Here is a 24223-nt window from a genome sequence, read left to right as displayed (position 1 = left end):
TCGATCCTTCCTTTTTCTTGGACTTTGTTTCATGCACATGTCTAGAATTAACTCCGAGCGCTGTGTTTGTTATGATTTCCGAAATACGCTTAGTTGAATGGGCAGCGTCGTTCTGCGTACAGCTATGTTTACGACCCTAGCGCTGTTTGTACATACATGTGCGATGCGTGCGTGCGTGCGTGCGTGCGTGCGTGCGTGCGTGCGTGTGTGTGTGTGTGTGTGTGTGTGTGTGTGTGTGTGTGTGTGTGTGTGTGTGTGTGTGTGTGTGTGTGTGTGTGTGTGTGTGTGTGTGTGTGTGTGTGTGTGTGTGTGTGTGTGTGTGTGTGTGTGTGTGTGTGTGTGTGTGTGTGTGTGTGTGTGTGTGTGTGTGTGTGTGTGTGTGTGTGTGTGTGTGTGTGTGTGTGTGTGTGTGTGTGTGTGTGTGTGTGTGTGCGCGTACGTACGTACGTACGTACGTACGTGCGTGCGTGTGTAAACGCAAAAGCCCACTTTAACCGAAACGTACAAGAATAGACGGCACATAAAATACGTAATCTAAGATGGACATCTCTAGTGTGGATTCCTGCCCGTTCCTCATGCAGGGTGTCGAAAACTCGAGAATTATCGCCCCCACTAAATAAAATTTATGGACATCAAATGTCCGAACAACACGTTCCATCAGCTCGAAATTGCACAACTAAACTCTTTCAGAGACTTCAGCGAGAACCAGCGGTATAGTGAGCCGGACTCAAAGAAAGTGCAGCTGCACTATCAGCGCAAGTGTGGAAAGCAGCATCGATGACGTTGCAGCTGTGCAATGTAGTGCCGAAGCCTAAAGACAGCTGCATCTTTCGACATACAAAGAAGAAGAAAAAAAAAGAGAAAAGAAATGCAAAACGTGGATCTTGTGCAAGTCGCAGGTGGCTGTAGCGGCAGACTCGGCAAAGGTCTCATCGCTATCGAAGCCCGCACAAATCCGGGCGATCGCCGAAAGTCCGCTTGCACGTCAGCCAGCAGCTGCGACAGGAGCAATGGGAGGCGGAGTTCCCTAGTTGGCGATGATGTGGACGCATTGTATCGCCTCCTAAGCGCTTCTCGGTTTTAACCTAAACATTTGAATGCCACGACGTCCCAGGCGGACGAAATGCGACGATACATTCTGACTCATAGGCAACAGCACGCAGTTTGTTTGTTTATTTTTCTATTATTTTTGTCTTTTTAGAAGATTCTTTCCCTCCAAACAATAAGCTCGATGAAAGATTTAAGCACCTGCGATATGTTTGGCCTTATTGTTGGAGGCTGAGAAAAAGGCGAGGAGTGAAAAGCGAAAGATTGTAGTATATATAAAAGAGCGCAATAAAGTGCCGCTTTTGCTGTTGGAACCAAGTATCGCATATAAAAATAAAACATTTCTCCCGACTTCATCCCCCGCGCTTTTCGATACAGGAAGTGAAGGAGTCACCGGTGTATTCGAGTTTGGGTAATAACAATAATATTTGTTATTTGCAAGCTTCGAGGCACTCTTTATCGAAATTTTATAAAGATATTTTATATGCGCTTCGGATGCTAGTTTTCGCCACGTCACTTCAGGCGCCGGGCACAATACCGTCACCAATCTCATCGACTGCGATTGCAGCAACGACTGAGAACGAAGTTTTCCGGGAAGCAATTTCAAGCTTCGGCATGGCACAATATATGGCTGGTGGCACCTTGCAATAATTTATCTGCACAATCAGAATATAAAGACGCTCTAAGCATTCCAAGAAAGGCTGGAATTCCAAGTTTGTGCTTCCTTTTCTTTTTCTTAAGTTCAATGTATAAAAGAGGAAAATTCGTACTGGTGTGACGCGCACGCCATTGCTGTAATGCAACATTGTAGTAAAGAACCCCAGGTGGTCGAAATTTCCGGAGTCCTCCACTACGGCATCTCTCATATCCTGAGCCGCTTTGGGACGTTAAACCCCACAGACCAAACCAAACCAAACTATACCAGCACACACTTTGCGGTTTTCGTAGTCCCTATAGAAACGCGGCAGAATTACGCCCCTCGATGACCGCACATGTTCGGAATAAAACCAGCGGTCAAATTACGTGCAAGTAGAGGCATATGGGTCCTTTTCGGCATTTGATTTGTTCTTAAATTTGTTGCGTAGCCGAAGATGGAGACTTGTGACGAAAGTTATTTGTTTAGGGAAGAGACGCAGTTGTTTAGTCCGGATCATGGTCATGAGCAGCTGCATATTACAGCCAAAAGAAAGAACTAAGCAAACAATGAAACAGCAAATGAACGCAGATATGTGATACAAAAACAAAAAAAAAATCTAGCGAAGTCTCGTGAGTTCGATTTTGCATTTTTGTTTTAATTCGTTCGGTTCCAACATAAAGTTGAAGCTCTCGGCGCCAGATGCTGCGGCTGTTTGGCCTTAAGTGAAATGTTTGCTTCAAAATATTTCGTACGAATCATGCTTAAGGTTTCCTATTTATTTGCGACTTCCTTCAGGGTCTCGCGGGGGACCTGGGTATACATCGGGGTACCAACGTCGCAAAAGAAAAAAGTAATCAACAAGTGCAAGCATGCTTGCTCTAGCCGGAGTCGTTACGGATATTGCAATCCTGTACAGGGTGTATATTAAGTGAGACTGTCTAAGATTTAGGAAAACAAATTAACAAATCAACAGTACTGAAGCAAAGCAGCTCCGTTGCAGGCACTATTGAGACAAGGCGCTACGTGTTAAAGTGAGACTGCATAAGTTGCACAGCAAGCTTTGTAGCTCTCATATATTTCCAAGAAGCTGCTGAGGGGCAGAGTGCAGTTATTTCCGGTCGATAGCCCGCACCCGCTGAGAGATCAAAGTTCACTTTTGGCCGACTTCCTTTCCTTATAACAAGGTTATGCACAAACACTGCATATAGAATCACGCTGGGAACTTTCGGCTATATACGGTGATACTGATAACAAAAACTCTGCATAATCTCAATTTACAGGTAGTCCGAAAAGGCCCCAATTCCAGCTTTTAAACATCTACTATCGCCAGGAAAATTCAGGGGACGCGAACGTCAGTACGAAAATTATTTTAGGCGCAGTCACAAAATCGGGTACATGTATGAGAGATATGGGTGCTCTAATCGGCGGTTTCACTAGCAAGCGAGTAGGTCACGCAACATATCTACAATAATCGGTCCTCGGAACACGCGTCGAGCAAACGTTTGCTGTCGTTTGTGAAGCATGCGAGTTGTATAGCGAAACTTGTGGTATAAATCAGACGCATCTGCGCTCTGTTTTTGCGTGTACTGACGTCAGCTGTCTTGAAACGACATTTAGACTTTCCCGATGCCGAGACCAGTGCGGATATCATTCAAGCAAGCTCTGTTGTTATCCAAGTCTGTCGCAAGGGGGCTTCATAGCATATAATGACCTTTGTGTTTGTCCTTAAGGCTCCTTGTTTAAGAAATATTCGCGCCAAATAATGTGACGCTACTTTAAATGTTTGCAGGAGATGACAGTGCAGCCATACTTATCTTCTGTTTCAGACCATGCTCATTTCTCAATCGGAACGCTATTGCGTAATTATGGACTTCCTAGCTTAAAGTGCTTTTGAGGACGCATTAAAGTTCACCTTACATCAATGCATCATGGTCTTAAGGTGGCGAGAACACTGCATTAAGGAAAAAGTGTTTTTTTTTTTTAATATATAAAGCAAAAAATTTCAGAAAATGACACAGAGGTTCATCGTTAAGTGACCGCTTTCGCAAGCCAAAATGTGGTGACGTCGGAACACATCCGGCACATTATCTCTAAGGCTAGCCTACATGGCCATTCACACTACAACAGTGATCACGGAGCCCCTTTCAGTCTGGATCTAAACAATATGAATAAACTATACGTTGGTTTGTGGGGTTTAACGTCCCAAAGCAACTCAGGCTATGAGAGACGCCGTAGTGGAAGACTGCGGAAATTCAGACCACCTGGGGTTCTTTAACGTGCACTGACATCGCACAGCACACGGGCACCTTGCTTTTCGCCTCCATCGAAAAGCGGCCGCCGAGGCCGGGATTCAATCCCGCGTCCTTGGGAACAGTGGTCGAGCGCCGCAACCACTGCGCCACCCCGGCGGGGTATGTCAAGTAGTTGGTAAAGTCGAAGTTCTCAGAAATAAGTGCGTCTTTTGTTGCCGAACAAATATGCGTAAGCGCGACCAGCCAAACAATCATCAGTTACTAAAAACAAGACTTGGTTGAAGTTGTTCTCAGAATACCCTTAAGGCTCTTGTGACGTAAACGGTTGCTTCACAGGTTTAGTTGCTTGGGAAAAGTTCCGAGGACGCATATACTTCGACTTTAAGGCGATGACGTCAATCACACGACAGCATTATAGTGGCGTACGGCTCTCCTTGCCAACGTTCGTTCGCATGCATATACCCTTCTAGTCGCTTGATCGCTAACCGCTAAATTTCTTCTTTTATTATCTCACAGATATGCATTGCGATGGAAAGAGAGGATGTGAAAAAAATAGGAAGAGGCCTATAACCTCTGGTTTAAGAACAGCTTGAAACGCTAGGAACATACGGGCTGAGAAACGGGAGATTTCGCCACTGCGACGTCTTCGGTCATGTGATCAAGATGGGACTGGGAGAGAGTGCGCTCGTGGCAGGGAGGGCAGCTGTTGGGGTACAGTCTTACAAGTTATAACTCTGTGGAGAGGACGGAAAGTCTTTGAATTTTATTTTGATTGACACAAAAACAAGGGCTCTCGAATAATCCCTTTGCGTTTCCTTCTTTTTGAACATATACCCTCAGGGTCGCCTCACGTTTTTGCAATACCCGATTGTGACACATTGCCTTTTGTGTACGTATACAGGCAAGTAAACATAGCTTGCAGTTTTTAAGTTATGGGACGCGTTATTTTTCTTTTTGCTCATTCTTTTGGGGTAATATCTATTGTATTTTAAGATACTAAACGTTCGAATTTCGTGATAGTTGTCGAGGGTACAGTATCCAGTAAGAAATAATAGAGTAAGTGACTGATCACCGAAACGGCGGATGAACAACGCACGGCGCTGCGGCCCTCGAGCACGAAGAGGAGGAGAGTGTGAGGCCCTTTCAGCTCATGAGGAGTTCAGAGAGCGCAAAGCTCGCCAACACCCGAGTCAAATCAACGACGCTTCTACCAGTGAAAAGCCGCGCGCTTGAAAAATTTGCTTTCTGCGCAGCCTCTCCACTGCTCCAAACATGCGATTGGTACAGCCCTATCGCTGTCGCACCGTCACTGTCGGCTACTCTTGTCGTCATTAATTTGTGCTAAACTTCATTATGAGCCCCTACATATCAGCCTTGTGGGAGGTGGTAAGACTGAATAAATGAAACAAATATTTAATGAAAACTATTCTTACGTCGGTTCTGTATTTCATACTTATGGCCCTTACTTTGGGGACCCTATTTTATTTGGTATTCAGAAGGCAAGAACAGAACGCTAATTCATGAGTATTAACTTGGACAGAAGATTTGTTCCTCAGAAAATTAGTATCATAATTCAGTGTGTTGTTGTTGTTTTTTTCGAATTACTTTTTTATTGAACAAAGAATATGTACTATTAGCGCTAGATGTCCTCCGGATCAAAATATTCTGTATTTCTTTCTCTTCACCTTCATGCTCAACATGAACCTGGTAGGCTCTCTCAGGAGGCTTACCTTTACTTTTTCGGATATTTATTTTTATTTGCGTCTATTTCAGATATTTTACTATCTGCTTTGAAAACCATTGTGCCGCCACTGCATGTCTGTGATCAGCTGCTTTCGCTTTGTTTTACTCGACGAAATCATTCACTGGAGTCCACGGAGGCTATTTAAACCCCAGAATTATGTTACGGTAGAACCTTGTTACAATTAGTACTGGCATTGCATAAAAAGATATCAGTGTCACTTCCGACCTGTGCATGCGTCCTGACAGATTCCTCCTTGTAATTGTGGCTCTTCATCACCATCTTGTTGCATGGCAGCCTTACCAGTGGGTAGAGAATGCGCGTTCAATAATTTGACTTATTTCAGGCGATCGGGTTACATAAATGTGCTGAAATGAATTTTAGTCAGCTCCTCTGATTAAGCCACGCCACAAATAAGAAGCGTTAATTAAAGGAAGTGTAATGTCTTCAACAATAATTGATGAAAATATTGCTCAAGAAGAAGTACAAGACATCAGCTAGTTTCCTGGGTTTCGTGCAGGATGCCTCACTGACAAGATAAATTCTTTACAAGCAATTATTTAGGCTTGAATTCGGTTTAACACACTCTTTAGGAACGTTTTTCGGGCAGCAAGACTCGCGCAAAACCGAGTTTTTTCCCGAAAATGAAGAGCATTACATCCAAAAGTAAATTTTTGCCCGATTTATATCTCTGATTGCCCACTTCTCTGCTGAAACTTGCACGCTCAAAATTTTAGGAAAATTCATAAACAGTATACCGATCTACCAAAATGTTATCGAAGCTATCTAGCTGTCTTTACGAGTACTACATATCGCCATTTCTGCTAAGCAATCGGAAAACTAGTTTCATTTCACAAGAAGAAATGAAATAGTTTACCAATTTACCTTTGTGCCTCGCTGTATCTAGTGCAAGAATTGACACTTTTTGATGCACTTTTCCTGCAGCACTGGTACGAGTACATGTTCTGTGTTCTCCTTTGTTTCTCCGGGGTGGTGCAGTGGTAAGACGCCCGACTTCTGTGCCGGAGTACCCGGGTTCGAAGCCGACCTCGGCGGCTGCGTTTCGATGGAGGCGAAACGGAGTGGCGTCCGTGTGCTGTGCGATGTCAGTGCACGTTAAAAAAAAAACAGGTGGTCGAAACTTCCGGAGTCCCTCACTACGGCGTCTCTCATAGCCTTAGTCGATTTGTGACGTTAAACCCCACAAACCAACCAAACCAAACCTTTAATATATTTTGCCGTATGACGCACACAACACGTGTTAACATGAGATGACAGGTGCCGCGGGAGTATCTGGTGAACTTACAAGCGCTCAGGCACGTTTTGTCAACTCAAATCAGTTGCACACCATGATCTGTAGCTCTATCATTACAGTCTAGTAAGTGGCATGCAGGGTAGAAGCACGCATGGCCCAATCCATAAATCACTAAAACGGTAATAACCGCACCGGCGCTCATATAATATCTGTGATTGATAACTGTTTAGCAGATAGTGTCTTAAAGAGTGACGCTTATTCTCACTGGGGCTGATGGCTGCAGCAACGCAGTTCGTCCCCAAGAAGTAACCCTTAAAAACCTTACGCCCTCTCCGGCTCAATACCGGTATACATCGGTAAACTTCGGTAAACTTCGGTAAACATCGGTAAACATCGGTAAGCATCGGTAAACATTGGTGTCTTTGCACGTCTCAGCTGTTGCCGCTGTCTTGTGTCGCTTTTCGTCGTTGAAGGTAGGAAACAGTCACCACCGTCGTGCAGAGGCAGCGATTCTGCAAGCAGTCAGAGGAGAAGCTATAGAGAAGCAGAGGCGAAGTTAGCGGCCAGATGGCAGAGGAGGAGCACAGTTGAGATTTCTTCGGTATAGCACCGGACGCGTTACGGAACGCAGACTCACTGGATGGTTTTTCAGTGTTTTGCATAGTGAACGCTGAAGACCATGCGTGTCAGCGTCTCGAATAAGTACGAAAGTAGAGAAAGAAACAGGGCTCACACACCGCCCAGAAAACAGTTCTAGGAGTACTTTCAGAGCAGTGGCTCGGAAATGCGCAGATGCGTTGCGTGCTTCAGTAGAATAGGTGGAGCTGTGCAGGAAGCGTGGAAAGCTCGAAAAAAAAAATCGAATTAAATGAGCGGCCGATTCTAATTAAGTCGAGTCACTTTTCAACACTGTTTTGAGGAGTTATCCTCGCACATCGTACAGAAACGAGCTATTTTGCGATGCTCCATAGTTGCAGCACAGTTAATTTTGTTGTTTCCGTAGCTCTATTACGTAAATAATTAAATCGAGAAACAAATTAGTCTTCCGTAGTACAAATCTTATACAAGATACAAAAAAAAGTTTAATTAAAGAGAGGAAGCGACCATACCGCGGCGCCAATAAATTAAAGAAAGAGAACGTAAACATAAGCCACACCTGTGCTATTCAGATAAAAAAGAAACAACAAAAAAACATCATGGTAGCGAAACTCATTAATTAGAAAAGGGTTAACCTACCTCTTGGAGAAAAAAAAAGTTTTAATAGATCATATTAGCTATTTCTTACATATATTAGCTTTTGCCTTAAAACTGTATTTGCAGCTTGGTGCACGATCAGAGTGGTCTTCTCGAACCTGTCAGTCTCGCTAACTGGTTCAGTTTGTTTTTGAAAGTATTTTTAGCGACGAAAATTTCTCTCCCTTGTGGCTTGTTTACCTTCTTAGTTCTATGCAGCAAATTAATGTATCGCCTTAACGAGCCTTCTACGTGACTAAGAAACTGCTTAGCCCGCCCGCCCTTCGACCTGATTAAGTAGCTGTGCGGTTCCTGAATTTAGCAGCATAGTCTTTAAACCTTTTCTTAACAAACAGGGTGAATGAGTCACTTAATCAAGGCCGTTTGCTAATAGACCGGCAGATCGCTAAAGTCCTTGCTGTGTTTAAAAATTAAGGTCATCATTTAGTATCCAACTGCTCCAATATTTTTGGCAAGTATAATCAGTATGATCTTGGTAAACATTATCTGCATAGATTTTACTAATGATTTTAAATATAATTCCAAAGGGCTTGATATTGTCACTTGAAATAATTCAATTTTATTACTGGCGCCCATTCTAACCAGTACCCCTCAGAAGACACTCATGTCATGCTTATTGACTTTAAAAAAGCCTTTTATAAGATAACTTTTTGTTGTTTGCTCCTCAAACTTAGAGCCCTGCACATTACAATGTCAGTTACTATTGTCACCCATGTACAATGCGAAGTCAGTGCATGCTAAGGAACCCCAGATGGTCACCACTTCCGAAGCCCGCCACTACGGCATATCTCGTAGCCTGAGTCGCGCTGGGGTGTTAAATCTTATAAACTAAACCAACTATTATTTCAGGGGAACATTTTATGAACAGACATCACTGCGCTTAAATGTACAACTACATGCCCTCATATGTCTCAGGCGTTCCTCAAGGAATATTCCTGGAGCCCCTACAATCATAGCCTCGTTTACACTAAGGACTTGCCTTCCCAATTATCCCCAAGAATACGCTTTTTCTAGAATGATTTCATTTATACAAGACCATGAAAAGCACACCAGACTGCAAGTATATTCAAGGCCGCCCAGATAATTTATCTCGATGGTGTTGCCTGTTGCATATAACTCTACCTTAATCTGGGAATGCCTGAAGAGTGTGCCTCAATGCACACGCTATAAAATGTAGTGTACACGTTAACTACTTACTATCGTCGGCTAACTACCAACATTGAATTTATTGCCTACGAAGCATAGTCAGGTTTGAACTTCAATACGTATCTTTAATTTGGAGCTCTCGTTTTCAAATTTTGTCTAACCGGCTCATCGAATCCTGCAGAATGTAATACCCCTCCATAAAATAACCTCCAGAGCGCCTTCAGCAGTAACTTGAATAAGTTAATAAGTTAATAAATAAAGGAGCCCGATGATATCTATCAGATCACAACCCAACGTCTAGCGTCTGACAGCAAGTGAACCTCTATTTGACCTCGCTGAGGCACAAAATATTCACAATGCAATACAAAACATTTCATAATACGCTTTACATAAGAGCCAGTTTGGTTTGCCTTCTAAGCACGTCTAAGCAATAACCGTTAACTATCGCAAAAATATTACTCTCGCTAGCATACACATCTTTGTTTCCTTCATCAGCGCTGCTTGTTGCAATTTCACCATGAAAAAAAAAAAAGTATTTTGGAATGTTACCATACCTAATCCCGTAACCTTTCCTGCATGGTACTGGCCTTTTGAGCGCTTTAAATTAGCATTTTCGGACTTCGCGTTCCGTTACGACTACTACATTTTCTGCAGTCTTCAATGTTCCAGTTGTCGATTTCACTCACCATAATCGTTACATTTGCTGTTTGCCAGCATATCCTGTTTTCTACTATCCTCTTAACGCATTGCCATTTGGGCCTCAAAAGACTTAACTTACTGTGATGCTCAGGCGACATAGGTCGCAGCTCCTAAATTGGTGAGGGTGGTGCAAAGCGTACATACACAAAGAAGAATTCATGCCTACTTCGTTGATACATCAGACCGAATGAATCTTTACCAGATTATCTGTCCACTGCACTAGATAATTTTCTTTTTTTGAAGAAGAAGAAGAAGAAGAAGACGAAGCTGGAAGCCGCGGAAAGTAAGAAGTCAACATTGTCCACTATCAGCTAAATATTTTCTGCACTCTATGCTGCAGCTGTCATTCGCAGATTAGAGCTCCGAGGTGGTTCAAACTTTAGAATTGTACCCTTAGTTATACATCATGCACTTTAAGCTACAAATGCCAAGTGTGAGTCCCTCTGGTGTAACGAAATTGGTTTCTGTTCCCAACCGATGTCCAATAACCACACAGCGTTCCTTCTGGTAAAGAGCCAAACACTCGCGAATATCGTTTCATCATGCAACAATGCGGTCAGCCCCGGCTGCCTCGGTTTGTCCCTTGACTTGGTACGCCAAACACTCGCGAATATCGTTTCATCAAGCACCAGTGCGGTCTGCCCCGGCTGCCTCAGTTTGTCCCTTGACTTGGTACGGGTGATTTAATAAATAAAACTACCGGTCGAGACTACTCAGACTAGTCAGATATAGGACAACCGGAAAAATTATATTCTGAAATACGCCCGTCGCTGTGACAACGGACAAAACGCAGAAAGGGCACTATAAAGCGCGAATACTATACAGTTTGATTTTCGGCTTTTTTTCCTATTAATTATTAATATTTTTTAATGATTATACAGCCTTTCTTGGTTATTTTTCGCGTTCCATAAACCTTCGCAATCCAGGATGAAATCAATACGTTGTCCTCCAAAAAAAAGAAAGAAAAAACACCTTAAGGGCGCGCTGTCTCCGTGGATAGAGCTTCGTAGTAAGTATTAATTTTCACACTACTCGCTGCCTCATCTACTTTTTACAACATAGGCATGAGACAGGAGTGCTCAACCATCCAGTGAGTCTGCGGCCGTGGGTGCGTTCTACTTACACCACTTGAACTCGTAAAAGTCGTAGTGGTCGTCGTCGATGAGGTTGGGTCGGGGCTGGCCGTCGTAGGAGCTGAAGCGGCACATTTGGTAGCGCGAAGAATACTCGACCGAGCGACAGTCCTTGGCGTAGCGGCGCATGCACTCGTCCAAGCACTCGTGGAACGAGTACGCCTTCACCTCCACCTGGTGCGAGCCATCCAGCCGCTTGCGCCGGTAGCACTCGAACGTGGCGTTGTTGAGCAGCACGTCTACGAGAGGAGGTCAAAGGGCAACCGACATCACGCCGCACAAAAACACTCGCGTCGCGCGCCACAACCGCTAAAGATGTACGGAGTGGCTGGACACCACCAAGCGTGCACGTTGCAAGGAAACAAGGGAGGCGCTGAAGCGGAAGAAGAAAATGATCGACCACCAGAACAAGCTTCTTACGCAGGGTCCTCCTGCTCAGTGAAATAAGACGCGCAGGAGGAATTGGCTCAAACAAGGAGATGGAGGGCAAAAAGATCGCTGCAAAGAAGCAAACATGGCACTGCCCAGAACACTGCCACGTCAGGACACGGACGAATGCAAGGGCGCCCAGGTGGCGAAGATTCTGAAGGCCAAGAGGAAGATGTCTCTCATCCTTCAGGGAGGTAACGTCGTTGATGGCAGATCTGTTGCAAAGCTGAAAGATGTGAATGAGGCAGTAGCCTAGGCAATGATCAAGCAACTAGAAGCGTGCACAAGGTGATTTATACTGAAGTCTGCGCAATTGCGAAGCGTATCGCGATAGAAAATGGACGCATGCGTGAATTCCAAGTAGTCGATGTATTCAAAAAGGATATCTGGAAAAAAAAAAAAAAACATTTTATATTTCGCAAAAAGCGCTTTCGTGCAACGCGCGTCCAGGCAGCGAACAAAGTAGAACGTAACGGCCGAGTCTGTGAGAGGGGGTTTAAGAAACTGTAAGCAGTAAAATGTGAATTCTCCGTAGTCGCAAGAAGTGCAGTATGTAAAAATTGTGAAAGTGCCTGCGTATTATAGGCAGAAGATTATATGATAGCAAACAGACTTAAAGAAAAATGACGTCACCTATTGGTCAATGAAAGCGGCTGCCTAGGGCGTTTCTGTCAAGAATGTTGACTGCGCCATTGGTACAGTCATTCAACAAAGAACAGTGGCAGCCAGAAGCAAGGGAAAAGGTAAAATAAACGCACCTGTGGATTAATGAAGGCACGTTCAGCAAGAACGATGAGATATCACTGAATATGCGCAAATATGTCTATACCGGAGCTGAAAAGCAAGGAAACCTTCAACTGTTCAGTAACATAGCCTTCCCGTCGCGACATCAGAGTTAAGTAATCCGCAGTGAAAAGGTATGCTTAAATCGCAGAAACAGTGACAGAAGGAGGCCCCCACTGAAATGATATAGAAGACAGGAAAATGCTTAAGCATGCCAATGCCCGATATGACCGACAGAAATGTAAGAGAGCGGCGGCCCTAACACGATCGCCTTAACGCTATGGTGTTCGCGAATGAACTGGAAAAGTAAAAAAAGAACATAATATCGACAGGCTTGATTGTCAAAAAATGGTGTGGTTTTACGAGACTTGGAGATCAAACCTGCGTGACTAGTCTTGTTACACAACAGAACGTGTTTTTTTCTGTGCACAAAACGCTTTCAAACACGTTTCAACAAAGATGCATTGAGACAGTGACAATTTCGACCGAGGGATGCTCTCGGCATGCTAGCAAGTAAGTGTGCGACGGAGCCTTGGGGACAGCGACGGATGCTGTGAAGGCACAGAGAAAGCATACGGCCATTGTTCAGCAGCAAGCGGTCGGTTACGCTTCGCTTCTTGTTCAGAGGACTATAATAGTAGAAACAGACATGCGGTACTGAGAAAACTCAGGGAGCAGAGAAATTGGAACGTAAGGATGTTTCGCTTCAGGGTGAGTTTCTTGAAATAAGAAGTCTTACACTCAAAAGGAACGCGTAAGAAATATATGAAAGTATGCACAATCCGTTGCCTTATTAGTCTTTCATTAAGAGAACGTTCCATGTAATTAAAATAAAACAGATTCGATAGAAAATGATCTCGTAACGAAGTTAGACATCTTTGAGTTAATTATTTGTGGTGCTGCTTTCTCTGTACATGAGCTGAAATCGAGTTAGAGGATAACTGTTCATGCGAAATAAAGCATTTTCTTTAACTAAAGACCGTCTAATCACAAAGGAGCACTCGATATTAGCAAACGTACATCCTGCGTTGTGCTTTTCCAACAAAGTCTCATTTTTTATGCACAGCGAAACATGTGAAACACGCTCTGGACAAATGTCACAGCAAAATCACCCTGCATTAAACGCTGTTATATGACTTCCTTAATGGTTTTAATTTAATAATATATTTCACTCCTCCTCCTTCTGCCCCAGTACACACACTTTCTATACTGAAGTGAAATATAACTTCACGTTCTGCTACAGGGAGAATCTTACTGTGCTAACCAGAGTCCACTGCATGTCAGACTAGTTAATGCACCTCATCAAATTAGAGTGTTCCGTACGTCTCACTTAAAGGCAGATTTATAGACACTGAGCAGTCGTGCACAAGGGGTCACTACTACTTGATGGTCCACATCAAAGGTACCGCAGCAATTAAGGACATCAGCTGCAATGCTTTAAGTGCCCAGCATGGCCGAAATTGGCGTTTTTTTTTTTTTTTTTGAAACAACCAAATTTTAAGAGCATGAGAAGCTTTTCCTTGGTATGATTTTATGAAGACCACGCTTCTCGTTCAAAATCTGAATTCAATTCTGGATGATTTCACCCTTCTTCTTCTCACGGGAGTGGTTGCTGATTACATTAAATATAATATTCCTGAGAACGAAAGATGACACTTATAAGTGTCAGCCGCTGCTACATGTTTCTGTCCATTAATTATAGCTGCAAATTGCAGTTAATAATGTCAATCAGAGACGTTCCTTCCACATATTTCGTGTAACAAAGGCACAGAGCACGCTGAAGTAGTGGGAAAGGAGATAGGAGATAGAAGGGATAGCCAGGGAGCTTTTGTAACATGGCGAATCCCCCCCCCCCCCCTCCCTTCCGCCACTGAGGCAAACTCGAAAATAAGGAGGCTAGCGCAACGTCATTGCAACATGGTGAACCAGCCGTACCCAGAAAAGTATACTTATTCTAGCTGACTTAAAAGAAAAAAGCGCATGACTGTGAAATATAAACTTCAGACGCTCCCCTTCTACAAAACCCAAGGCCCTCGGAATTATGGAATATGAATGGTAGGCGTAACTACTGTCGCATGCCCTGCCATTTTGCTAGTTTTAAAAACCAACTATGGCTTTCAAGTTCCACCCACGTTGTCCTTTTATAAAATTCCATTTCTTTATCTTTAGATGAGTGAGAGTAGTAGCTGATCTAAGGGGGGGGGGGGGGGGGGGGGGGGGGGGTAGACGCAAGCATGAAAAACTACTGATTCCAGCAATAAGCGCTTCCAGGTCGTTTTCCTAATCCCCAATCCTCTTGCCTTAAAGAAGAAAAAAAAAAAAAACACGCCCCTGAAAACCGTTCATCAGGGGCTCGGCTGTTCAGCAAGTCTATCTATGAGAAGGAAAGGGAGTGTACTACTCCTACATCTTGTCGGTTAGCAGACTTGACTGCGTTTTTTTTTTTTTTGTTCTTGTTTTTACTGGCAATACATTGGTTGTTCAAGATGACGTGAGTGTGACAAAATATCCAGATATGTGCCCCTAGCTCTCCCTCTGGGGCAGTGCATTGAACGCAGCTCTACAGGTTTCAACCTAAATTCCATAACCATGAGATGGATCATGGCAAGAGTTAATTTTCAAATACACGCAGAAAATTTACTTATTTCTGTATTTATACTTTGCATTTTAGCAAGCATTTTATGTGACTTCCAAGCTGCCATGCAAGCACACCTTTCTGTGCGTTGTACAGTCGTTACGATCAAGTTTAACGTAGGCAGAAGAGCGAACGATATGCTCCAGCTTGCACTTTTTAAATTGTGAAGAAAATTTCCTCAGCAATCCCCACAATGCCTCTTCCTGGTCCTTCGTTCCTCCGTGAATTCTTGGTAAAAGCGGTATATCATTTTTTTTTTTTTCAACAAAAGCGGACACAAATTAAACACGGTGAATAAAAAACACGACAAGAAAACAGTTCCTTTCCTTTCTTTTCTTTTTTCTTTTCAGCGGATTAACGGCTTCCTTGTCGGTTGCGACGACGACGGTTTTTTTTCCCTGCTACAAGGTTGACGACATTCGCTGTAACCTCCGTGCTTGAACGTTAGAGGCGTTGAGTGATTTCAAATATTCCAGCATGCATAGCTGTCCCGAAACTTGCGGCTTTGAAATGAATTCCTCATTGCTTGCTCTATGTTTCAGTAATGAATAATGTAGAATCCCACAGACCACTGCTGGTAGGAAGAGCCCATATCTCGTTTTAGAGTTCAGCCATCTCCGGAGCTAGACCGTACATATATGAATGATGAAAAATCTGTCACCCTCAAATAGCACCTCAGTGTTATTCCTAGTCACTCTTATGCCTAGGGGTGACAAAGGCCACCCCAGAAGACTCATGCTTGTGACTGTCTCTCTGTCACATATTTGGAGCCGTTTATATTAACTGCTGAATGCTCGCCACCCACAAATAGAATGACATTGCGAATGAGGAGGAGAGGTGGCCCGTGACGAGAGCGGGGCTCGGCCTACCGCGGTCGGAGCTCCCACACAGCACCCGGTAGAGGTCTCCCGTGCTGCTCTTGAGGGGCTTGTGTCCCTCGCTGCCCTCGCCATAGCCAAGCGGGTCCTCGTCGTAGAGAGTGCAAGTACGCGCCTTGTCGTCGAACAGGAAGGAGCGGCAGAAGTAGCCGCGGTCCGGCAGGCTTCGCGTGCAGTAGTTGGAGCATTCCTGCAAGTCCCGCGTGGAAACCACCTCGCGCTCGAAGGCACCGTCCAGCTCCTTGCCGGCCTCCAGGATGAACGCCGTCGTCGTACACAGCTGGGAGCCTGCGAGGGAAAGCAGGAGTCGCGATGCGTACAGGGCACTTCCTCGTTTTAAGCGAGGGCATAAATCCTCCTAAGGCAAAAGGATCATCAATGTTATGTAGGGTATACTGCTGGGCTAGTTGGTGGTGGTTATCAAACATTATGGTATCGCAGCGCTGGCAGACAAGGACAAAGGACTAGCGCAGTTGTGTGTGTCCCTAGTCCTTTGTCCTTGTCTGCCAGCGCTGCGATACCATAATGGTTGATCATCAATGTTACAGCAAGAACTATTCATCGACCATCTTTAACCACCCTTCCGGCGTAGTTGCCACCGCCGGTCACCCGTATTCCTTCTCGCGATCAAGTTGCCGCCCCTGTTATTCGCGTCTCACACATACTTCGCTTCCCTTGGGTTGCACTCGCAGTCGCAAGAAATCGCTCCGCACTCTTCCAAACACCGTTCAAGCACTGTGCCCGTTTATGTAGAAGTAGCAGTGTGGCTAGGAGTGGCGTTTCCAAACGCCTATTTCCATCTCAACGCAACGGCAGACTCTCCAACGCGTGAACAATGCGGGTGTGATGAAACGATTGCACACATACTTTGTGACTGCCCTCAATTTAAACGAGAGCGTGCCTTCGTAGCTACTACAATCCGCCGCTTGGACTCTCGCCTTCTTACGGAAGCTAATATTCTAGGCCCCTGGACGACATCTTCATCAGAAAGGAAGTCAGTAAAGGTGCACGTTAAGTTTTTAAAGCACTCGAAGTTGAGAAGTGTACGCTCTCAACTCCCTTTCACTACAGATCTGTGGACATGTGACAGACTCCTCTCCTTGGCGCTCTTTCTTTCCTTTTTCTCCCTTTGTCCCCCTCTCCACGTGTAAGGTAGCCTACAGAGGCATCGCCTAGATAACCTCCCTGCCTTTCTATTCTTTTATCTCTCTCTCTCTCTCTCTCTCTCTCTCTCTCTCTCTCTCTCTCTCTCTCTCTCTCTCTCTATCTCTATCTCTCTCTCTCCATCTCTCTCTCTCTCTCTCAAATATTAGTAGATTTAAGTTAGTTATAGTGTGTGTTTCCCTGAATTTCAAGCTTTAAGGGACTCTATGTCAATCATTCACACAGCCTCTGTCCTCTCACTTGTCAGACTTCATTCTAACCTCGTCCCTCATCATCATTAGTCCTCTCCTGGCATACTTTTCTAGCTGCTTGTAGCGAACAGGATCAGTCCCGCAAGGTGCTTCAGGCGAAGCACACTTTTAGCACCTAATTTCCGTTCTGAAATAGTAATTTCTTGCACTGTTACGAAAGCTGCTACTATAAGTAGTTACAATGGGGGTGCGGAGGCAGTCTCACGATGGATGAACCACTTCGACCATCTTATCGAATGGAGGGATAGATGAGTATGGGGAAGGGACAAATATGTTACGACGAGAACGGCCTTGACACTTATACCCCAATCAAGCGTGCAAGTTAAAGTGCACTTCCGCGGAGTGCACTTCGCAGCTTGAAAGAGACTTTACGCTACGCAGTGCTAAACGGGAAAGCGAAGTGCACTCGCATAAGCACTCGTTGGTACGAAACTAGCAACTGAAAAACATGTTTTAAAAAAGAAATTGGAACCTCCAAGCGCGAAGTTCAGGGAACTGCTTTTTAAAGTAGTAAAACATTTAAACATGCTTAAAATTTGGCACCGGGTCATGATTCATAGACCCCTTTTCAACGAACACCGTGAACAATAACAGCCGCCCCCTAACTGAAAATGGCGTAGCCGCAGTGGCTCACCACTTATAATGTGGAAGTTGCGTAAGCGGTTACATCACGTTTTTGTTATTTGATATTTTGCCCGTCGCTATTATGAATATTTGGGAACACAGCGCGGAACAAGGCGCAACACAAGAAAACGAAGGTAGACAGGACGGAGCGCTGAACTGACAACTTTTATTTCAAAAGAAAGAAGGTGACCCGTACTTAAGCGGTGCCTATCATAACACGTGATCAATTCAGGGGTAAAAACCCTGCTAAAAAAACCTTTCTTAAAGAAAGACTTGGCCAAAGACAGCTAAAATGTTAAGAGGGATAAGCTCTGATAAATAGTTTGCTACATGAAAGTTATCTCCAGTGCTGATAACCAGAAAAAAGAGATGAACATTTAAAAGCGCTAACACGACAATGTTTCTACAAACAAGAATGTGAACAAGGTACTAATCGCAATGAAAAGAGGTAAACAAGTAATTTTGAATGCTGTCTTTGGGCAAGTCTTTCTTCAAGAAAGGTTTTTTTAGCAGGGCTTTTACCCCTGAATTGATCACGTGTTATGATAGGCACTGCTTAAGTACGGGTCACCTTCTTTCTTTTGAAATAAAAGTTGTCAGTTCAGCGCTCCGTCCTGTCTACCTTCGTTTTCTTGTGTTGCATCTTGTTCCGCGCTGTGTTCCCAAATATGGATTTGAACCAACTAGCCCAACAGCAAGTGTTGCTATTATGAAACATTTCATCAAATGAAAATATGTACAAAACACGTAAAATCAACTTGTACACATATCTTATTACAGAATACATTTGTGACGAAGAAATTTCTGCCGGCAAGGCTACGCGCTCAGCCCTCGAAGTCTGTTTTGCGAACGCACTCCGACCTGAATGCACACTTTGGCAAGTGCACTTATGTCACGCTGTTTAGCAGCGGTAGAGTGCACTTTTCGTGACACTCGCCGTAAGTGCACTTTATTTTGCGCGCTTGACAGGGGTGTTGCTGCGTTCCGCGACTTACGGGACGCAGCGTAAGCGTGGTTAATTCGTTGGAAAACGGAATCGCAGGCAACAGGTCGTACAATGCCAAAAATACATTTGAATCCGTATCATTTTCCGTCCCTTCTATGGCTTTCATAAGAGGGGTCAGCCCGAGCCCATTTAGCAGTAACCCGTAGAAACGCTAGTAGTCAGCTAATACTGTCGCATTTTCAATCTTACATTAGACGAAGAGGGAGACGGTGATATATGTTCTCCAGAATTGGCGTTTCTCAACATAACGCAGCAAAACACCATTAGCTCATATTTTAGGTCAATTTGCTCCTATACTAAGCGCTTGATAAGAATTGCCGACACGGTTCGGGTCTCAGAAGTGCATGTGTGTAAAGTGTGCTACTCATTTGCGTAACGTTCTGAACTATACAGACCACTTGTTTTGGTTCTGCCAAATGCCAGGAGCTTATTTTGCATTTTCGGAGCTCCATGCAGGCACCTCAACTGATGAGACTAACTCTGAACAATCTCCTGAACCTGGGGAGAATAAAAATTGCTGCGTAATTAGGGCTCCACGTTCACCGTTTAAAGCAAATTCAGCGCTATACCTCGACTCTGGGATCCACGCTCAAAAAGATGTGTCGTGGCTCAGCAGCTTGCTGTGGTAGTGGCTGCTACAATCTCTATTTCATTTTTTTTTTTTTACCTTGATTAAGTTATAAAGGCCTCATTTTGAACAAAAGTAGCGCCTTTCTGGTTAGAGCGGGGCAATCTAACACAAGCCAACTTGAACTTTTCCCCTGCGCCCCTTAAGGCAGACATTCATCACTACTCTAAGGTTTCTAGTGATCACGAGATATTAAAAAAAAATAATAATAAAAAAGGATGACATCAGTTTCCGTGCTTGTGAAGCTTGAGGCCGGAGCTTATGTTTGAGAAGCGTCCATTACAACGGCGGAAATGCGCCGCGAAAAACAACTCGCGCTGCCGCTTCGAGTCTTTGCCACTTGAAGCGTGGGGAACATCCAACTGGCATCACGACGTTGCGCCATGCACTTTCGAAAACGCCCCCGGGCCCGACCTCAAGAATCGCTGACGCTTCTAGGAAACGCCCTGCCCATGAAGCAGCAAATCCTTGGCCTTTTATTCGCTTTCCTTCATTTTTCCTTGTTTGCAGGCCCCAGCAGAGCTCCACATTTAATGTCACATTTTTCTTTATCTCGAAAGCTGCCACAATATGGCTCTGACGATAACATTGTGATCGCAGATTGTTCTCTTCCTTCTTTACAGGGAGAGGGCGAAGCAACAATTTGCGCCCGCTGTCAACGGCGCCTGAGCGAGAGCTGTGTAGACAGGCCTAAAAGCACAAATGTAAAGGAAAATAAACAAACATGGCATCAAGCATGACCTATAGATGTTTACATTTTCTGACGGATTCGTTTGACCTTGTTGCATAGCGCCACAACTGGTGAGTATAAAAGCGATTTGCGAAAAGAAGGACTTTTCTGGACTCTATTTCGTTTCTCTGAAATCGCGAAGTAAAAGGACCAGCTCAATGTAAGCAGTAGTAGCGGTTTCTCTAAACAAACAAAAATTTGGAGGACACTTAAGCTTCTATTTTAAGGGTGTGCACTGGCTCCGACCTGCAACTTCCTTGCGCAACCTCCTCAGCTTACACGCACCTTGCTACTCACTTAGTTACTACAGTTGAATCCCGCTATAACGAAATTCACGGTGCACGAAAAAAAATTCGTTCTCGCGGAACTTCGTTATCGCAAAAATTTGACGTGAAACGCAGAAAGAATTGCCCAAGCAGCAGCAAAGGCGTTTAATGCCAAAAATCTGTAAGCTTGGTTTGCTTACGCTTCACGGCGAGCAACGCCGCCACGCGATTTTCGCACTCGGTCAGCAAACCCATTGCAACATCGTCGTCTCGGACAGCAACGAAATTCCTGATGACATCAAAAGCGTCCATCACCTGTACGGCGGTTGCCGCAGCCGGCGCTTCCTGTACGTCGTCGTCTTCTTCATCGGAAGAGTCCTTATCATTCCGGGCAGCTTTTATGATCTGCTCATCACTCACATCTTCGTGAACAACACAAGCGTCAGCGCCGATGTATTCGTCGAGCTCGAGATTAGGCGGCACGGTTCCTATTTCTCCCAGCGTTTTCCAGGCGGCCGCGATCCCCGGAGCCGGTGACGCCTCTTCGTCGTCGTCTGTAACGCCTGGTGTTAAGCCAGCAGAGTGTACTGGTCGACCTTCGGCCAATCCGGCGTGCCTGAAACAGTTCACAATTACTGAGCGCCCCAGTGTGCTCCAGGCAGCAGACATAATCTGCAGTGCCACGTACAAGTCCACCTTCGTGTCTCGGCCGGTTTCAGTGTTAAAAAGCAGCCGCTGAATTAACCTCCCGCGGTAAGCGCGCTTCAGGCTAAGAATCACGCCCTGATCGAGAGGCTGTAAGACAGACGTGCAATTGGGAGGGAAAAACCTCAGCTCCGTGTTAGTGAGCTTGACTTCGTCGGAGTGATGCGCTGAACAATTGTCCAAAAGCAAGCAAACTTTACGGCCCTGCCGCTTCATGTCGCGGTCGAATGCCATCATCCACTCGGTGAAAATAGCGCGGGTCATCCATGACTTGTTGTTCGCCTTGTACTGCACAGGTAGGCTACGAGTTCCCTTAAAACAGCGCGGCTTGGCACTTTTGCCTATGACTAACGGCGGACGCTTGTCCGAGCCATCCATGTTTGTGCAAAGCAGCACTGTGATGCGTTTTTTTGCTGTGTTTGCCGCCGTGACAGCGCTGCCCCTTGAAGTCGAGCGTCCTAGCCGGCAACATCTCGTAGAATAGCCCGGTCTCGTCGGCGTTGTAAATGTCTGCAGGCGCGAAGTTGCTTAAAATTCCGGCCATGTTACTCGCCTTCCAAGCAGCTGCTCCGTCCACGTCTGCTGACATTGACTCGCCGCACAACACTTTTCCAACGATGTTATGGCGGGCCTTGAAACGGTTTAGCCAGCCAATGCTGGCTTTAAAATCATCAATGCCAAGTAGGCATGCTTAGTTCAAGGCTTTCTGCTGGACGATGCTTCCGGACAGGGGGACGTTGCTGGCTCGTCCACGCATGCACTGCTTTGTCCAACTCTTCATGGAGGGGCCGCGTCACCTTTTTGTGCTTCGAGGATGTGCCTGAAGCAAGTGCCATTCTCACGCTGTCCTTATTGCCTAGAATCGTTGACAGCGAACTTGCAGGAATTCCGAAGTCTTCAGCAATTGCCGCTTTCTTCCTTCCGCTTTCTGCTTGGGCGATTATTTGAGCTTTTTGCTCAAGGGAAAGAGTTTTGCGTTTTTTCACTTGCGTTGCCATCGTGTCCTGCGGATGAAAACTCGTCGTTGTCGAAGAGAAAGGCAGCGAGTGAACAACGCGACCACGACACAAAGCCAAAATGGCGGAACTGCAATCACGTGATTTCATGCTTAATGTGGCTTTGGATTTGACTTGGACTTCTCGCCAATAAAACTAGTTTCGGTTTCGATTTTGAACGCGAAAATTTCGTTGAAGCGGAAACGCTCTGCAAAAATGGTTCGTTGTGCAGAGAAATTTAGGCCATTAATTCTTATAGGATACTCGCGGGGAATAAAAAATTATTCGTTGTCGCGGAAATTTCGTTGTGGCGGTATTCGTTGTGGCGGGATTCAACTGTAATCTTATAACGAATACATCCATATCTCACACATACTCATTCGCATACATTCGTAAGCCATCACATTGTGTGAATTAGGTTTATTTTTGCTGATGGGGGTGGGGGAGGGGGGGGGGGTAACTTCCCGAAGCGACTCAGGCTATGAGAGACGCCGTAGTGGAGGACTCCGGAAATTCAGACCACCTAGGGTTTTTTAACGTGCACTGACATCGCACAGCAAACGGGCGCCTTGCTTTTCGCTTCCATTGAAAAGCAGCCGCCGAGATTCGATCCCGCTTCCTTCGCCACTGGACAGCTGTAATATCTCGCTTCAACTAAGCTTTATACGAACGTGCTCGCTTTCGAATCTGAGATGGCATCAAATGATCCCAGAGGGTTCGAGTCTCATTTCACCCTTCCATATCAAACGAGGTACCCAACGGGTGTTTGTCATGCGGTGTCGTGACGTCATAAAACCCGCCGATCCATGTCATCTTCCAGCTACCATCTGCCAGCGACGTGTTCTTGGTATTTCGCTCGCTACGGCGACGCTCATGCTGAATGTTTCAGAGAACGGGGCTTTTAACATTGTCACGTTAAAACTGGAAGGAGAGGAGGATCCCAGCTGCTGAAATTCCTAACATCATAAGCACCTGAACTTCAGCCGGCGTGCATAAAAGGAACAGAGAAAGGATAAAGAGGGGAAGTACACAGGGAGGGATAGCGGGAAAGCACAGGGGAGAGCTATGTCCACTATTTAAATAGAACGGACTTTGAATTAAATCATGATCATGAAGACACTGGCGCGCGCCTGTGTTGGGTTCGTCCAGATAATGATGTCTCTCATTACCTGAGTCGCTTTGGGACGTTAAACCCCACAAACCAAGTCAAACAGAATGATATGGGCATAATATGATAATATGGTGCAAGGTAGAAAGAGAGGAAGGAAATGGCTACACAATATGAAAGAGCATTGCACAAAGGTTGAGCGGCAGCCTCAGTTCGCAAGCCGAGCCAACGTTTCGACAAGGGGACGCCCAGACGAAGACAAGTATACTTGTCGAAATGTTCGCTCGGCTTGCGAACTGTGACTCCCCCTCAAATCTTGTTCAGTGCTCTTTCATGGTATGGTATGGTATGGTATGGTATGGTATGGTATGGTATGGTATGGTATGGTATGGTATGGTATGGTATGGTATGGTATGGTATGGTATGGTATGGTATGGTATGGTATGGCACGGTATGGTATGGTATGGTAAGTATGATATTGAATGGTATGGTACGGTATGGTGAGGTGTGGTATGGTATGGCATGGTATCGTATGGTATGGTATGGTGTTATATGGTGTGATGGTACGGTACGGTACGGCGTAGTAGGGTATGGCATGATATACCATGGTATGGTAAGGTACGGTACGACAGTATTGTATGTATGGCACGATATGTAGACCAACATAGTGTGGTTCTTGATGTTCCACAGCACGCGCGCGTGTATATGCATTTTCATCGTAATATTCTACGCAATTCCCTGACCTCCTTAACCCAACCCAGCGCTACGGCCATAGCTACGTTGATGCATGTTTATAAGCGTGCACGTGTATGAGGACGGCGAGGGAGAGAGAGAGACAACTGTGTAGACGAAGTACA

General features: G+C 45.1%; 1 protein-coding gene across 4 annotated transcripts in view; it reads right to left on the bottom strand.

The window, feature by feature from the left end:
- LOC146182139 (uncharacterized) overlaps nt 1-24223 on the bottom strand; it is a 96632-nt gene that overhangs the window by 15121 nt on the left and 57288 nt on the right. For 3 of the 4 annotated variants that reach the window (XM_084577152.1, XM_084577153.1, XM_084577154.1), the window contains one exon: nt 15881-16177. In XM_084577152.1, coding sequence (XP_084433278.1) covers nt 15881-16177 — 297 coding nt within the window. Of the gene's footprint in view, nt 1-11154; nt 11404-15880; nt 16178-24223 lie in introns of all 4 variants that reach the window. The other variant, XM_084577155.1, reaches the window with a different exon arrangement.

The sequence above is a fragment of the Amblyomma maculatum genome, chromosome 8 (assembly GCF_055883805.1).
Source record: "Amblyomma maculatum isolate TAMU_Amacu chromosome 8, ASM5588380v1, whole genome shotgun sequence".
NCBI lineage: Eukaryota > Metazoa > Arthropoda > Arachnida > Ixodida > Ixodidae > Amblyomma > Amblyomma maculatum.
This window is presented reverse-complemented; position numbering and strand designations above follow the sequence as displayed.